The sequence below is a fragment of the Charadrius vociferus genome, unplaced genomic scaffold (genome assembly GCF_000708025.1).
Source record: "Charadrius vociferus isolate BGI_N301 unplaced genomic scaffold, ASM70802v2 scaffold187, whole genome shotgun sequence".
Taxonomy (NCBI): Eukaryota; Metazoa; Chordata; class Aves; order Charadriiformes; family Charadriidae; genus Charadrius; species Charadrius vociferus.
Genome location: NW_009649180.1, coordinates 2,011,568 through 2,030,368, shown reverse-complemented (window position 1 = coordinate 2,030,368; position 18,801 = coordinate 2,011,568). Strand labels below are relative to the sequence as shown.

Below are 18,801 nucleotides of genomic sequence, written 5' to 3'. Positions count from 1 at the left end.
GTTACTGTTAGGGGGGTGGGGGTGGTGGGAAATGAAGCTATTAGCATTTAATCGACTATTTGTCCAGGTATCTCCCTGTTGAGAGAGGAGATCAGGAATGACTATTTAAAAATAAATATGCATGTTATAGGCATATAACATTATACGTTATATGCATGTGTTAAAAATAAATCCTTTGTTTCTTTTTAAAAAAAACAAAAAAAACAAAAAACACCCAAAACAACTGCTAACAAAAAAACCAACACAACAAAACCAGAACATGGCTCTCTTTAAATCATAATCACATCAGTGGAAGAAATCTAAAGAAGTAATTGTCTTGTAATCCCATATCAGGTTCTAGAATTTGCAGCTTTATTAATTTTGATTTGGTCCTAATATTTTTCCCTTCAGGTATCTGAGGCAACTAGGCAGGATATTTCTTGACTTTGTGCGAAAATTCAGCTGCTTCGTCTTGAAGTAGAAGGGGGCTCTGATAGTTTTATTTATAATTGCACTTCAAAAACTAGCCCAGTCTCATGAAGCCCTACTTATCTTCTTAGTATAGTGATACTCAAATCTAGATAGTGCTAACAGTAAACTTGCCCCAAAGAGTAAACTAAATAAAATATGCATATGATCAATTTAATATGCAATTAAACATTTTCCTTGAGCAATTAGCATCAAGACAACTAATAATTATCCTGTGCCACACTGCAAACATCTTATACACATTTATGTAAGATGACTTTGGTAATAAGTTGTGAATAAAAATATGCATATATACAAACATCTGAGTAAACATAATATTATGGCAATGAAATGTATGTTTTTCATACTGGAGTTTTTTTAATCTGCTTTAAAGTAATACTTTTTCTCAAAGCATGCAAAATTGACATGCCCATCGGATAATGGTCTGTGAATTGCACCACTACTTAGCTACTTGTGATTACATGTGTCACCTGCTTCATTCTAGTTGCATTGCAGTAACAGGTGGAATTTGGAGTTATGAAATGCAATCCCATTCAAACAATTACATGTACATGAGACAAAACCCAATGGATTCTGTGCCAAAACGTTTAGAAGTCTCCTGAGCACATGAAGAAACTGAGATACATGAAGAAAAGGTGAAAGTAAGAAGCAAAGGGTGAGCAGGGTCGTAAAAAGCTAGATCCTTGTGCAATCAAGTTTATTTTGGAATGAATACCTTAAAGGTGAAAGTCTTGGAAAGTTTATGTATTAATGATGTGGATGCTGTGTGTTTTTGACTATGTGTAGTCAAACACGGTGGATGGCATTGTGGTTGATGGTGTAGAAGATGAGGTAATGATGAAGCACGATAACGATGGGTCGTTGGTTTAAGGCTTAAGTGCATCGTTTTTGCAGTGGGAAATGTATGATGCTGTTAAGACATCTAGATGGTTTTAAAGGATTGGGTTTTGAGAGAGGTGTGAAAACTCATCACTCTGGAAAAATTTGAGCTACATATAAAGCAAAGGTGTCACTTGGAAGATGACCTCATACTTTGACTAATGATTGCTCTGTAAAGAGTAGTGCAACTTTAGGTATAATCTGCTTGGCTGGATCTGCAGTAGTGATTTCACTTTTATCTCTGGAAGTTGATGGACTACCTCAGAGAGGGAATGAAGAAAAATAAGCCTGTTGTTGGTACACTTGAAGTTGTTCTGTTTGCCAAATTGAAGAGTTTAATTAAAAAAAAAATTAAAAAAAAAATTTCCTTCTAGCCAGAAAGTGGAGTTCAAGATATGTAGATTTTGAACGAGTTGCTATTCTCATAGTAGGCAAGTAAGGGAACAGAAAGGATGAAGTTCGGAGTTGAAAAAGGAGAAAGTTTTGGAGCTGTACTAATTTTAACTGTCATTGAAATATCCCTTTGGATGAGTGTGAAGACATCATTTTTTTACATCTTAGGTGTAAAGAAAATGGATCTGAGTTATCTTTATGTAAAATCTAATTTACAAATATGTTTTGAATTAATTTCCCAAGGGTACCTTGCAGAAGGTGAAAGAAGGGAGCAAACCCGTCGTAGTTGAATGTGGAATTGAGTAACATTGTCTATATGCGGTACTAATAGTGCATGGTCTTTTCAGTCTCATCTGTTTGATAGAGACAACATATAAATGTGTATTCCTGAAGAGAATATCAGTAACATAGGTGAAAAGTACTAAACTAACTTCCACACACACACTTGGTGTGTGCCTTTTCACTTCAAAACCTCCGAAGAGACAGTTTCAAGAAGTCTGAAGATTGCTTGGCCCCAGATTAGATTTCCACAATGTAGATGATGGTCATCAGAATTACAGGAAGATGACACTAGAAAACACTAGTGTGTATATAGGACATATTTACAGCTTGTGCTATTTATAACCTGGCTGGTAAGCATAAATACCCCTTAGTGACAAGATCTGTAGTTGGACTCTAACCTCACAATGGAGAATGAAGAAGGGAGTTGTGGGTAGCCTTCTTCATAGCCCAGTTTATCAATAGCCTTGGTTACAGGCTTGTTATTTTTAAAACACTCTTACTACTACAATAATGGACAGGTGAATATATTTTTTTTTTAATTGTTTGGTCCCAAGTGCAGGACCAAAGCAGGAAACCCACACATGACATAACAAATTCCTTCCCATTCAGGAGGGAAGAGCCTTCTTTCTTCTGTAGTGCTACCATAGGAATTAACAAAAATCACGGAAGAGGTACAATTTAAATAAGTAAAGTATCTGAGTTCAGTAACTTGTGAAATGATAGCAGGGTCTACAGATACCAAAAGTGTTTTTAAGCTGTCCACAATAGTCTCCTGTGTCTATTAAACTTGGATTATGGTTTGAAAGACTCCCCTCTGTAAGTGTAGAGGCTTTAGATTGATTCTGTTCAAAATGAAAGCTGAGCCTCCAGAGGACTGGGAGATATATCTGCACTTTTTTTGCTACTGCTTTGCACCCTTCTCCAGATGTATCCTGTGCTTTGGGTCATGGTTTTTCAACAGAAAATGGATTTTTAAAATTTTCAGTGGATATAAACTGCAAACAAAAACATGAATGCAGTTTGACTTATGTGAACTTAAGAGGACTGGAGCAAATGAATAAAACCCTTTCTAGAAAAGGTACGTGTGGGTGCATGTGTATTTCTGTGAGGGTTTTGTGACTTTTTTTGGTCAAGGTTGTTTCTTCACTGCACGTTTAGCAATATTCACTATGTAGAGTACTAATCTTGGTTTCTTGAGTACAGCTGAAGCAATGCCAATAAACTGAAATTAGTTTTGTTGTTGTTTCTGGTACCTTGTACTATTATATAAACTGACAAAAGTCTAATTTGAAATAGAATTTGACTTTTATTTTCTTTTCCATATTGCAAGGAAAAGACGCTTTTGAAGCCTGAAGTTGCATTCTGTTTTCTAAGCAGTAATTGTTGTGAGCTCCCCTGTTCTAGGTTGTACTGTTTCCCAGTTTGGAAGAGGAAGCAGGAATGCTGCTTTCAGTAACTTAAAAATAGAGACTATATGTAGAAAACTGTCTAGTAGTGAGTGCTGTTTCATACGTGTCTTCGTCATGACAGTGCTTGTTTAAGAAGATTCAGGTTAGCTTTTCGTCTGTTCAGTTCCATCAGCTGTAGTGATGCTTGTTGCCTGATGAGGTTAAAAGGCACACAAAGAGGTGCAGGGGAGCTGTGTTCAAGTGGGATGTGATGTGTCCAGGGAGGTAGATGATGTATTTTCCTGTAAGAGGTAGTTAAAATACCCTGTGAGAGAAATTTCTAAACATCCAAGGTTGCATTGTAGGCTTGGCTGTATTTTTCAGGGTGAGAAGGAAGAGGCAAGTGTTTGTTTTTGTTTTGTTTTATTTTTTAAGTTGTTTTAAGGATATTACAAGGAATTATTAGCTGAAGAACAATGAAAAAGATAGGAATAACTGACTGTATGCTCTGCACACATAATTTCAGTTCAGGTTTCCAAGAGAACTAGTGTGCTGAGGTGAACAGAGTTCTTATGCCTCTTTAAGGAACCATTGTTTTCTTATGGGCTGAGGTGGGAAAGTGCTCCCTGTCCTGCTGTTACCTGTAGAAATATATCAATTTGGATGCACTTTCAGGCATTTCCCACGTCATCAGCAGTGCAGGATGGAAATGAGACTTCCAGTTTTCAAGAGACGATTCAAGAACGTTATATTAGAGACGGTCTTTATGTGTGTGCCCTCACAATCTTCACCAGTCATCTGCTGATTGCTCCGTGTGCACACAAAGGGGAGGTCAGGGACCTGCAAGAATGCATTTCCAACTCTGAAACCTAGTATCACTGTTGCAGTTAGATGCCTTTGGGGTCTGTGAATCCAGGAGGACACGAAGGGTTTTAAATTTATCAGTTTTGGATAGTTTATGTACCTCTGACAGTTACATCATATATCATAATTCCCATAAAGACATACCCTTTGAAAGTACAGGAGGGGGATGTGACCTGAGGAAACCACTGTGTAGTAAGTCAATAGGAGTCTTATAGAGCAAAACAGAACACGAACCTGTATTCCAGCTGTGAAGATACTCTTTTGGGGGAAGAGGAGAAGCTTCAGACTATAGTTCTTCCTCAACACACACTGTTCGTGTAATTTATTGACTTGAAGGTGTAATAAAAAATTTGTCACCCTGGACTGTCCTCTTTTCTTGGAACAGCTCTTGTGCTGGCTTCTTTCTTGGTGCTCTCTGAATGTATAGGTGCTACATTAAGGTTTGCAGTAGGTCTAATGTTTTCACACTTCTGCAGCAATAGACTGTTGCGTGTTTTTGACATCATTTGAATTAGTGTGTGCTTTTTACCTTGTGATACCTGTGTGGTACTGTAGAGCTAACATGGGATCTACTGGACAGTTGTCATTAAGAAGTTGCTTTAAAAAAAAAATAAATCAAAGTTTGACTTACCTTATAATAACTAGTTCCTAAAACATAATTGGTTTGGTTTTTTTTTTCAGATGTGGAGAGTAAACTCAATTTTGTTACCCACAGAATGGGTGCAGTAAGGGGATTGCAACTGAAAGTACTCATAATACCTAGTCTTGCCTGTGACCAAGAGCAGCTGCTTCAGTAGCTGAGACTAGAAATCAGTACCTGTGGGTCATTCAATTTTTTTTTTTTTCAGTATTTAAAAAAAACCCAGTATTTAGACATGCTACTGGTGGTATTTCTTGTTCAAAGACAAGGAATTTTCGTAGTTTTTTCAGCCTATGATATGATGGTCAAAAAAAACCACCCAAGGCAAATAGCCCATGAAGGTGCTTTGTGAAAATGTAGGTGTTGTGAGATAGCAAGCTTGCTGCTTCTGTCCTTCCTAAGGCTGTAAATAATTAAGTAATTGAAGTAGGGTGAAGATCGGGACCAGAACAGTGGATCCCTAGTGAAGGTCATGGCAGCTCCCATTTTCAATAAAATTTGCTTCTCTATCCTGTTATACCTGAAATTACTTGCATGTTCTTTCTGTTCATAGGATAATAGAGATCCCATATTTGTGTATCATGCAGGAGGATGTGTCGTCCAGCAGGGTGTCAGATGATGTTGAGGTGTTTCTGAAAAGGCAGTGAGAGATACTTGCAAATGTGAACAGTTGTTGGTTTTTTTTTGTTTACTGTTCAAACTGATATTTCTTGGGAGTGTGTGTGAAACTTGTCATTTCTTTTAATGTGTGTGTAACATTTAATGAGAGTAGCACTTAAAACCATAATTCTGTGTACACAGCTAATGCCGAACAGTTTTCAGACAATCTGTTTGAAGCCTCAGAGTACTATAGCAACGCAAATAGTAATCTCATTGCTTTCACGGGGGTTTATAGTTGTGGGTAACTTTGTGTACTCAAAAATAAGAGTCTTCAGGACTTACTAATTTGACTTTTTGGGGGATGGGATGTTAGAACATGCTAAATGCTTTAAGAATTTCATGGGAATTATAAACGTAGTCAGATGAGCACGTAAATTCCACAATCACAGAAACTACGGTAGGAAAAAAATTTGGTATTTTGGTTCAGAGTTTTGAGACAAATTCTGGCATAAGGTAATAGAAGTCCAGCTGAATTTTTACCAAGGATTCATTTTAACAGCCTATGAGTTTCTCAGAATAAGTAGCTGTGATCCATTAAAATAAATAAATAAAATAATTTACTGGTTGCATAAATGGCTTCCTAGTCTTGCTTAAGTATGGAAACTGCACTAGTTTAACTAAATGGTAACACTGTATTGTTATTTCTAAATTAGTATGATTTTTGTGTAGACCAGTCTCAGAGTCTGTAGTATATATGAAGAATGTGAGAATACAGAACTTGTAAACATGTTTCCTTTGTAACTCCTAGTAAATGCGTGTTTCCTTTTTTTAAATGCAGGACAAAACATCCCATTACGTCACCAAAACCAGTATTTTTGTTATTTTTAGTCTTTATCTGTAGCATAGACTTACTAAGCATGGTTTTTCTTGTTGTTTTCTGAGGTGAGTGAAATGATGAAGCTATACTCAAAATTCAGTGTACACATATTCATATAATTTTTAGTGAAAATGATCTTAAGTGTTCAGGTAATCACAAACAATTACTGTCTAAAATGGGTTTAAAACTATAAACGTCAGGAAATTATATTTTTTGGGGGGGTGTGCTTATGCTAAAATGAAGATTGGGGTGTGGGGGACGAACCTAAACTTTTTAAGGTAAGGTTGCTGTAGCATCCAGTGCTTCACTGACATCTTCGGCGCTGTAATTGGGCGCTGTAATCCTTGCCAGTCTGTGGACATGGGGCTAGAATCCTTCTTAGGCCTGAAAACCTCACAGTATTCCTTGGGTAGCCCATGTTTTTTTCTAATTACTGCAGTAACCAGAATCATAGAACTGTTTTGGTTGGAAGAGACCTTTAAGATTATTGAGACTGACCATTAACCTAGCACTGCCAAGTCCACCACTAAACCATGTCGCTAAGTACTACATCTACATGTCTTTTAAGCACCTCCAGGGATGGTGACTCAACCACTTCCCTGGGCAGCCTGTTCCAATGCTTGATGACCCTTTTGGTGAAGAAATTTTTCCCGATATCCAATCTAAACCTCCCTTGGCACAACTTGAGGCCATTTGTCACAGAATCACGGAGTTTTCAGAGTTGGAAGGGACCTCTAGAGATCATCTAGTTCAACTCCCCTGCTAAAGCAGGATTGCCTAGAGCACATTACTCAGGACTGCATCCAGGAGGGTTTTGAAAATCTCCAGAGGAGGGGACTCCACAACCTCCCTGGGCAGCCTGTGCCAGTGCTCTGTCACCCTAACCATAAAGAAGTTTTTCCATGTATTTAAATGGAACCTCCGATGTTCCAACTTGTGCCTGTTGCCCCTTGTCCGGTTGCTGGGAACCACTGAAAAGAGTGTGGCTCCATCCTCCGTCAACCCACCCTTTAGATACTTGTATGCAATAATAAGGTCTCCCCTCAGCCTTCTCTTCTTCAGGCTAGAGTCCCAGCTCTCTCAGCCTTTCCTCATAAGGGAGGTGCTCCAATCCCTCAGTCATCTTGGTTGCCCTTCGCTGGACTCTCTCCAGCAGTTCCCTGTCCCTCTTGAACTGGGGAGCCCAGAACTGGACGCAGTATTCCAGTTGTGGCCTCACCAGTGCGGAGGGGGAGAATGACCTCCCTCGACCTTCTGGCCACACTGTTCCCTATGCAGCCCAGGATTCCATTAGCCTTTCTGGCGACAAGGGCATATTGCTGGCTCATGTGGCTTACTCTTGTGCTAGCACTTCATACTTGGGAGAAGAGACTGATCCCTACCTTGCTACAACCTCTTTTCAGGTAGGTTGTCTGGAAATCTGGAAACAGTAATCTCTGCACTTTAATTCCCTGTTCTTTCTGCTCTGCCAGATGTTGAAGTTGGATGATATTTTAGATTCTTTTTGGTGAAGGATGTCACTTGTGCATTTTCTTTTTTCCCTTGTCATGTGAGTGGTTGCTCTTCCTTCCTTTTTCGACCCTGTATCAAATGCAGGCAAGAGGATGAGCTGTGATCCTGTCCTCGTCCACCTCACCTGCTGTGCACCAACTTGCAGTCTCCCCCCTGCCCCTCAGGTCCCCATGATTTGTTCTGCTGTTCATGCACTCCTGCTTTGCCTGGTGGGCTAACAGCTCAGAAATCTTCCTTCTGTCACTCAGGTTGAGGATATGTAGGCACACTGAGGCGAAACCATGAATGGGTTCACATTGCCCTCTTCATGAAAGGCAGTCACTTTCAAACTTGACCGTCTGATGGTCTTCAGTCTTTCTGGATGCTTAATGGCAGGCGCTTGAATATGATACTTGTTCTGATAGTTTTGTTTGTTTGTGGGGTCTTTTATGTAGCACAAGAAAAAAATCATAGTGTATATGGCATACTAAATTTTTGTTGGGAGTAGCTGAACTACAGACCTTACTTCTTCCTTCATCTTTTTAGTGGCCTTTTTTAGGAAGGTGGTGTGTTTGAGGTCAGAGCAAGGGTTTATATACTGTCTCAAGGAGAGACACTGACTGAGGCCTGCTAAATAGTCAGTGATACTCTCTTTATTAAGCCAGTCTCTTGAAAACATAGCTGCATAGCTTTTCTGGTTCATACAGCTTTTATGACAGTGTTCTGATCAGCTGCAGTTGGTGGTTGTTTATAATTTTGCCTCTGCATTTTCGCCTGAAAGGAAGGGGGAATATACGTTTGAGACTTCCTATTGTGAATGTTAAAAATAATGCCTTGTTTAACACTTGTACTATATGTGTAGCAGGATTAAACAGGTATCTCCTACCAAACTCTAATTTTGTCAGTGTAAAGTAATACAATCTATTTAAAACTTGTGTACATTTAAGAAATTTATATACTGTATTTTACAACATAATCCTTTCTTTCCTACTTATTGTAGGAAACTAAGAATGTAAACTTGAGCAGATGATCACACTGTATGCATTATGAGGGTTTCTGAGCCAAAAGTACTGATGACAGTGAAAATACCATGATATGGTACTTGGTTTTAACGCTATTTAGGCAATTGATGGACTGCGGTGTTGGATATATGGTGTTTTAAAGGGCTGATTGACTATGGCAGTTGGATGTATGATGCTTAAATAAGTACTGTTCAATTTCTAATTGGAAAGTAAAATAGAAACCCAACCTGTTTACTCGTGCTGAGTTGATGGTTTGTTATTGTTCTACGGTATATAATTTTTTTTTTTTTTTTAAAAAAGAGAAAGATGGATCCTATTCCCTGACTGCTTTTTGTGGAACTTCAGCTTCTGAGTGCAACTGCATGTTGCATAATGTATGGATTTTCTACAACTTTGCCCCTACTCCAATTGGAAATACAGAATTGGAAATGCTCCAATTGGAATACTCCAATTGGAAAAATAGAAAACTAAACCCATTTGAAAGTTGTAATTTACCATGTTCCCAAAATGAAAGGAATGAAAAATTCTCACTATATTAGTTCTGTTAAAGAAATAATAGTATGTTACTGGATAAGAGTTATCCAGACCTATCTTCAGTGACAGAGCAGACACTGTACTCTTAAAGTCTCTGTAACGCAGTTGCTAATGTGGTTCTTAAATATTAGATGAAAAAGTTATTTTCCATTTAAGCTGAGGTTGAACAACACGAAAAATATTGCTGGTTCATCTGGTATAAAATATTGCACTGTTGAATAACTAACCATACTACTTCCTGTAAGAGATTAAATGGCCTTAACCTTCCTGATGACTAATCATTGTTTTTCAGAAAATAATGATACTAGACCGCTGTAATTTAAAAGAGAAACTAGTGATAAAGAAAAGAGATGCAGGTAGGAGATGCATTCCTGTTTGGATTATACTCTGACCCAGTCAAAAAAACAAACCAAAAAAAAAAAATCCAACCCAAAACCCACATAGTTTATCCTAATTGAGACAGTTGTGAGCCGGAAATAATACTACCAGTATGAATATGGTTTTGCTTTGACTGTGCAAGCTAAAGCAATATGAAACTACAATTGTTTACTGTGTGACAAGAACGTGTGTATACTTAACTTTCAGTATTCAGAGATCAGACCCAGTAATACAGTTATTAACGTAAAAGGCTTCAAAATATATACTGGAGCCTGTAAGTTTCTTGAGAACTTGTGTGTGAAGTGATAGGATTTGCAAGCTCTCTATTATTAGGTTTGGTATGGGAACATCATTCTTTGTAGCCCTGAACTGCCAACAACCTTTGTCCTTTATTTTACCTTTAGTTAAAAACAAAACAAAAAAAGGGGGGTGGGTGGGTGGTGAAATAGGGAAGTAAATGAATGTTGGCTAATGGCCATGTCTTTTCCTAGAGCAAGAAAAAAAATCTTGGAAAGATAAATGAGATTGTGGACCTGGATTTGTTTCATTGCATGAATGATATGTGATGTTTTGTAAATTATTTATCAGAGCGAGCCTTTCTGAAATGGCTAAAGCACTGTTATATCAAAGGGAAGGAGAAATGATATAATGGTATGGTTGCCAAGAGGAGATTTTTACTGGATTCCACTAAAACAATAATCTTTTAAAATTATCTGTATTAAACTTTAGCAGTTAAGAAATGTCCACAAGATGCTGCAAGTGAACAGTTGTGTTTGGATAGCTCTGGACCATTTTTCTGCTGATGATTATTGGTGTAGTTTATGTACTTTTTGTTAATATAATTTTGCTCCAAATACAAGTCTGCTTAAAAATATAATGATGGGACAGATTTGTTGAATTATCTTACTGGCAAGAAAAGTAACTAACTCTTTTCTTTTATTTGTATATGCACTGTTTTTAACTTGCAAGTGAAAAATTCTGCAGATAATTGGCATATCCTTTCCCACCTATAGAATTACTGATCTCATTCAATGCCATCCTGCCAAAACTGACGAAGAATATCAATAAAGTCTTTAAAATGTTTTGAAGCATGACTAAATTAGAAATCTGCCAGTTTTACAACTTCGACAATGTTTTTTGTCCAGGTAGCAATTTAATATTTCAGCTATCCATATAATCCATAATAGAGGTCTTAGTAAGACTAAGGACCACAGATAATGTTTGTTCCTATTAGTTATAAGAAGGTAATACTGCAGTTCACTTTTGCAGGTTATGGAAAAGAGCACACTTCTCCATACTTACGAAAAGTCTTCAGCTCTGGTCATCTTTTATGTATGTTCTTTGGGGTATACAAGTATGTCAGTATTCTGATAACTAAATTGTGAAGAGATGAACAGTGAGCAGACCTTCTGAGGACTAAGCTTTCAGAACAAGTACTATGCCTCAGGGTATGTTTATATGGAAGTGGATGTAGGCTAGGGTAAGGATGTGTGTATTCCTCTTGGCTGGGTAGGATAGCTTTACCTTGCTGGTGTCAATATTCTTTGCAATCTGCTGCTTGATTTAAGAAGATCCTAAAGCTCAATAATATAAACTTAGTTTCAGTATTTCTGTATTATTTTGTGTTAAGGTATAAGGGCATATCTACATGGAACTGATGCCTTCTCAAGAATACCCTTTAAAAAAAAAAGAGCATTCCCTACTTCGCAGAGCTGTAATGCAATACAGATTTGTAGGTCAAGTGCAAGTAGTCTGTCAGCTTTTGAAGTATTGTGGCGTAGAGTGGAAATGTAAAAATTGAAGAACAATTGAAAACAACAAATCTTTACTTTGGTATATAGAACTAACAGCATTGCTTAGCTAAATCTGGAAACTAGGAACTTGTGAAAGAAATTATTTAAATTTTTGAGTTGTTGTGATACTAGCTGCGAGAAGCCAGTCTGGAAAGATACTCTTATTTGAGTATCCCACTTGAAGAAATAGTTGCATATCATATTAATTGTTACAGATCTGTTTAAAGATACTTCTATGTAGGCATTAATATTTTGGATGATGCAGGTAAGTAGTTTCATTAAATTTACTGCAGAAACTCTTTTGGGGTATTTAATCTCTGCTAGTTGGTCACATAGCAGGTTAGGAAGATGGGGAATTAAATTTGTATCAATTCTTAAGACTTTTTCTGTAAAATTCTGTGTATTGCTTCTAGACATTGAAAGATTTGCATTTTTTTTTTTTTAAATTCCAATTGTGTATCATAGCTGATGGGACTCATCAGACTGGAATGGATAACTGTCGATCTATTGAATCCAATATTTTTACCCCAAAATGGTAGTTTCAAAGGGAGGTGTGAGTTGTATTGGATGAAAAAGTAATAAAGTATGTCTTAAACCTGAGAATTTTTGTAAAAGTCACTGTTTTTTTCTTGTGGAAAGGAATTATATTCATCTGTAAAAAAGGCCAGTTTGCATCTTAATCCTTGAGCACTATTACATCTGAAGAACAAGTGATTGTGTTCTGGAGCTGAAAATGTGTGTTCAAGGATAGTGCCCTAAGTTTTAATTTTTCCTCATTTTTGTTACCACGAGTCTTTTATTGGAGATGTTTACATGGATTAGTACACAAGGTCACTTTTTATGGGCGAACTTAACATTTATGAAATATGTTAAGATAATAAACCTTGTTATTCCAAAGTTACTAAAATTGACATTTGTCTTGGTAATTTTGGTAGTTAATATGTGGTACAACAAAATGGGAGGTAAAACTTTTTTTTTTTTTTTTTTTGCTAGCTAACTCTGTCTCTTTATTTTTGAATCTAGCCACGAGCTGATCCCATCCCGATATGTAGCTTTTGTTTGGGAACGAAAGAATCAAATCGTGAAAAAAAACCAGAAGAGCTGTTGTCTTGTGCAGACTGTGGCAGCAGTGGTAAGTTGGTTGAATTTACAAATACTAGAAATGTTTATGTTTAAATCTGGTTTTAAGGTATTAAAAATACTTTAAACTTCTGAATATCATCCTCTTTTTGGACATAGATTGAGAACTGAAACAAAGGGAGTGCGAAAGAGATCTCTTTTTTTTTTTTTTTTTTTTACTAAAATTTTGTCATCTGGATAATGTCAGATGGGAGGTATGAATTCATCTTTATGCCAGAAGTATAGATCTGTTGAGTAAATTAATACGGAAACCCTACTTGTAAAATACGGGAATTCTGTTACTGTTTGATCTGAAAACTCAGTTTTGCATTGCGACATCAAATTACGATCAAGAGTTTTGCTTGCGCTGATTTGCAATGTTTCAGAAGCTGAGTAATAATCATAGTAATAAGATAGTGTAACACTCTTTGCTGTTGTGTATCTTATATATCCATACTGCTGGAGCAGGATAGAGCCCTCAGAGCCAGCTGACCGCTTATGTATCCAATTCATTTTTAAATAAAATTCTTCTGTTACTCCAGTGGGATTTTGAATAATGTTTCATCTTAAAGCTGTTAGGCACCTGTTACGTGTTAGGCACTAGATAGTGACTCTCTACTGATCATATGTACCTTGCTCCTGTGTGTTGCAGCGGGTCTTACAGACTCAGCGAGGACTCTGAATGCAGGTGTTTCCCTTAAAGTGAGCAACTAGATTAATTTTGAAAATGAAATACTGTAGCACACTGTTGCTCTGTGCAGTGCTTGCGCATGGATGATAACAAATGTGTTCTTGGCCTTGGTTATTCCTGATTCACAGAGGGATTTGGCTGAGAAACTTGGGCAAATCTCTTCAGCAACTCTATGCCGTAAAGCTTTTTCTGGCACAACTGTAGTGTTCTAGACGTGAAAATCCTCTGATCAGTGTAGCTATTCTGAAAAAATCCCCTGTGAAAAATAGCTTTATGCTGGAAGAGGAGTTATTTGGCCAATATAGTTTGTCAGTTGAGTGGACTGCTTTTGTTTAGCTGTGCCAGTAAAAAAAGGTTTGCTCCTATAAGCTTACAGCTGCATTGGGAAGTACTTTTGGTAAAGCTTTGCAGTGTAGACCATCCCAGCCCACCTCAAAGACAAAACAGCAGTGCTGCTTAAAGTCACAGACTGCAACATGCAACTGCTTGGTGCTACCCCTTTGTGCTCGTACCTGGTTGCATATAAACTGGATTGAAGAACAAATGTAAATGAAATGAAAGACAAGAAGTTTGATCAGTTCCCCAGTCCAGTTCATTGCCCAGCCATAGCAACTTCTATGTCAGAATGAAAAGTGGGAAGTGCTTGGGAGGGAAATGAGTAGAGAAAGAGGTAGGGTCTGCGTAAGCCAGCACTGCTTTTGAGGAGGCTGGAAGTGAAAATGCCAGTGTCTCTGAATTCGGAGTCCATGTGTGTCATCCTTTTGTAGGTGTGCTGAAGACAGTTTGTCTTGGGTACTGTGATAGCTACATAAGTACTTAAGTAAAAACAAAACAGCGTGGATCAAAAATGTGTTTTCAGTTAGTCATGATATGCTTTTGATTGTGTGCTTCAGAATCTGTCACCCTGGACAGATTCTTTGTATTTTAGCCAGTGTATTTTTAGTATATTTAAGCAAGTGATTAAACAGTGAAGTAAGGAAGTGGCTTTTTCACCCCAGTACACAAAACCAAACCCCATAGCTTTTAAATGGTCTTTCTTTAATGGTTTACAGGTTTCCTGTATTTTCAAATCTGTATTCTGATATTTGGAAATCTAATAGGAATTGTGCTTGGTTAGACTCCAGTACACAGAGTTTACATTAATCAGGTGATCTTAGATATCAGCTATTCTTCTGTTGTGTAATAATCTCCTGGTAGGTCTAAGATGCTTTAGAACTGAAAGTCTTGACTTTCATGGATCAGCTTCCATTTGAATTAACACTGATACATTCTCTCTGCCTCATTAAGACTAAATTATCTTTAATTAGTTCCTCAGATGTATTGGATATAAAGAATGAAATGTTGAGACTGCCAATCAGATTGCTGGTTGGTTAAACTTTAGCTACTGATGCCTAACTAAAATAAAAACCAATCTCAGTGCAATTTATAAATAACAAAACTTCACTCAAGTGGAGGTTTATTGTAATTGGATTTGTAATTTTGCACATTGCTGTGAATCTCAAAGCTGGTCTTGCTGTCTAACAAACATAAAAGAAATTGCATGTTGTGCACAGCAGGCAAATTGTTCAGCTGATCAGAGATTAAATTGCAGTGCCCACTACTGGCACGTCTGCTTTCCTTTATGTTTTTGTGTCAGTTGCTTGTGTCTCTTCAGGTAATGCTTCTGTGTTCTGAAAGCAGAAACTATCTGGATATCTGCACGTTTTATTGCTACTACTCTTATTTTGTGGTCTTTGGGAGGATAATGCATTTGGGCAATGGAAATGAAATGCACTGCTATGTCACTTTGCACAGGGCATTTTCTAAAGAAGTAAGATGAGGGCTGTCAGATGTGAGAAAACAAATCCTGTTACAAAAGCAAATATTACTCCTTTCCCCCTTCCCCCCCCGGCTTTTTTCCCTTTCTTTTGATTTTGACAAATCAATAAACCTGAGAACTGGAATCAAACTCTGTTTCCATTTTCCCAATTGAGAGGTACAGAAGCAATTGAAGAGCTGCCACTCACAGATTTTTAAAAGGGAGTTTAAATTTTAGAAAGAGGAGGGAAAAGAAGTTGGGTTACTGGGGAACTATAATATTTTAGTTTTTTTTTTTAAAGGAAGGAGAAAACAGGTACAAGTAGAATACCTCTGGGTACTGTGCTTTCAAACAAATAGTCTGTTAGGCTGAGAAGGTAAGAGGGTTACAGATCAAAGATGGGTAGGGGAGGCCGGAGAGCAGAACAACGAAGAGATCAGAGTTGGGTCAAGAGGAGTAGGGACAGAAAATGTTTGGAAAAGACTGTGCAGAGATTGCTTTATAAAGGAGATTTAGGGTATGCTTTAAGGATAAGGGACTATGGGAATTGTCTTGATTATTGCTGTCTGTGGGAGCATGTTGGCTAGTTGGATAAAATGAACGGCTAAGAAACCTGCAGGTGGAAAAACCTACTGTGTGCCCGAGATAGTGCACTGATCCTCTCTGCTCATAGCTAAAGTCACCCTAAATAGTAATGCTTTTATACCTAAAAGGTTATCAAATACAAGGGTTTTTTTGTGAATTACCTTCTATATTAGTTCCCAACATTTGTATCAAAGTTAAAAATAACCAGAGATATTAGCATATCTAATTTAGCACTGTATATAATTGTTGTCATTGATTGTTCTTTTTTAAAAGACTAGTTGTTTTTTTCAAATCCTTTGAAGAGTAAACAAGGCCCAAATTTGCAACAATGAAACAAAAGTGAGCAGAGTAAAGGAGTTGCCTTCAATCACAAAGGAGTGAGACCTTCTGTTTTAACTTCCTGGTCTCACTTATTTCTGCCACATCATTGTATCACAAATCTTAACCTTTTCTAACTGGGAGGGATAGTAATGAATTTTAAAGTGTTTAATTTTTAATAGCTTATTTTTAAAGTAAGCCTATATATGTGATCATCCCCCTGTACTCGGCACTGGTGAGGCCCCACCTTGAGTACTGTGTTCAGTTTTGGCCCCCTCACTACAAGAAGGACGTTGAGGTGTTGGAGTGTGTCCAGAGAAGGGCTACAAAGCTGGTGAGGGGTCTGGAGGACAAGTCTTATGAGGAACCACTGAGGGAACTGGGGTTGTTTAGCCTGGAGAAGAGGAGGCTGAGGGGAGACCTTACCAGTCTCTACAACTACCTGAAAGGAGGTTGTAGAGAGGTGGGGGCTGACCTCTTCTCCCTGCTGACAAGCGATAGGACAAGATGAAATGGATTAAAGTTATGTCAGATGAGGTTTAGATTAGATATTAGGAAAATTTTTTTCACTGAAAGGGTTATTAAACATTGGAATAGGCTGCCCAGGAAGGGGGGGGATTCACCATCCCTTGGGGGGGTTAAAAAAAGGGTAGATGTGGGGACATGGTTTAGAAGTGGTTTTGTCAGGGTAGGTTAGTGGTTGGACTTGATGATCTTAAAGGGCCCTTCCAACCTCAGCAATTCTGTGATTCTATGTATTCCTGGTGGAAATTGCCAGCTTTTAAAGGTCTAAATTTCCAGTAATCTGTTAAACTTGTGTGCTACACTAAAATATTGATGCTGCTGAGGTTTAAAAGAAAGTCAAGTGATTGGACCAGGAGAAATTACCATCTGAAACACTTCAAACTAGGTATCGATCGAGTGTTGAAAACCTCTTGGCAGATATACCAACTTCGTGTATGGAGAAGATAGTATGTTCTCGATTTCAGTTTAGATCAGTTGGAGCTGAAATACTGTGAATTTTGAAGAAACATGCTTTACCTCTTCAACTCTTTCAAATCTAAAGAAACTAGCTGTAAAATCAGTGAAGGTCATAGTTACTCCGTTTGACTGACTACAGAAATTCGTTAAACTACAAAAGTAGTTAAACAGAATCCCTTTTAAAAGTGAAACCTGTGTTGATTACCACTTCATGTCTGGTAGGCATTAGCCTCTACTTGTTATTGTTATATTTGCACTATGTCAGTTTCAAGAGTGTAAATATTATCAGCTATTAAAGAACAATACCATATGGTATTTTGAAATGTGAAAATTTCTATGCTGCCTCTGCTAGTGCATACCTAGGAAAGGCAGTAAAAGAACATGACAAACGTATAGTGATGATTCTCATTTGTACTCTTCCAGCCTCTAGTTATTTGTGGCTCATGGATGTGGAGTCGCAGGCAGAATTTTCATATTTAATACCAGTGGATCTTTTTCTTTTTCTATTTTTTTTTTTGTCAAATAGTAAAATCTAACACTTAAGGATATTAACAAATATATTAAGCTGTGTAATTGCTTGAATGAGAAATGTTATGTTGGTAGATAACAGAGAAATAAAGTAACCCTGTTTAACCAAATCTGTGCATACTTATCAAGCAGTGAGAATGGATGTTTCTTGTGTTTATACTTCTCAGTTATTTACTTAAGGCAAAGTTAAAATCAACATTTTGAACTACAGCTTACTTGGCTTACTTCTGTGCAGGGTAGATAACTGGAATTAAATGTACTTATATGGAGGTAATTGATTTATGATTATATTTTAATGTGCTAATATAGTTGTTAATTCGTGGTTGATGAAATAAGTCGTTCTGTGATATTGATTATTAATGTCAGCCACTCTGGGGAGCTTTTTTCTTATATCTTAGCGGATTTTTTTAAAATGAAGCACTTGTTAGGTTTTATTGAAGGGAACAGTGTAGCGTCAAAATCAACTATGCGGTTACAGAGTATATTTGTCAATTTGAAGAAAAATAGTCACTTTTAAGTGCATATTTAGTTTTAACCACAAAAAATTGTTAATGTATCTTAAACTGTATGCTAAAAATCAAATGGCAATGCTTTTTCAGTATCTTTGCTTTTGAAACTACTCTTTGAATTTATTATTGATTGTTCTTTACCAATATATTATATTCCTGCATTTTATTTTGAGAATATGCTATATTTACACAAGTTAAGTTGTCTTTTAAAGTTTGACAAAAAGTGGATTAAGCCTTGGGGACATACAATAAAAGGAAATAAAATCTGAAATTTGCATTTGTTAAAGTGGCTATTGCATTCCATCAGTCATCTTTGCCATTCATGCCTCAGTCTGTTAGAAGACAAAAATAACAAATACTTGAGGATTAGCCTGTATTCTTGTTTGTGGTGGTTTAGCTTAGTCGTAGACTGAGAAACAGCGGATGGAGAAAGTCTGAATCACCATGACTAGACCGTTACCTGGAAGACAGCATGTATCCTGACTCTGACAGTGAGAAGAAAACATCCGTCATGCACATGACATCAACCACAGCCATCTATAAGTGGAGCGTGGCATCGGAGATTCTTATCTCTCTGACAACTTGTGGATTCATGTTCTTGATTGTCTCTGAATATAATGCTGGCAAAAAGTGTTTCCCCGGGAAGGCTTATCCCTTCCTATT

The 18,801-nt window shown here is 37.3% G+C and overlaps 1 protein-coding gene across 1 annotated transcript in view; it reads left to right on the top strand.

Annotated features, from left to right (window-relative positions):
- Positions 1–18,801, top strand: part of KAT6B (K(lysine) acetyltransferase 6B) — a 110,611-nt gene that overhangs the window by 41,268 nt on the left and 50,542 nt on the right. The window contains exon 2 of the mRNA XM_009888660.1: positions 12,633–12,741. Within this exon, the coding sequence (XP_009886962.1) occupies positions 12,633–12,741 (109 nt within the window). The remainder of the gene's footprint in view (positions 1–12,632; positions 12,742–18,801) is intronic.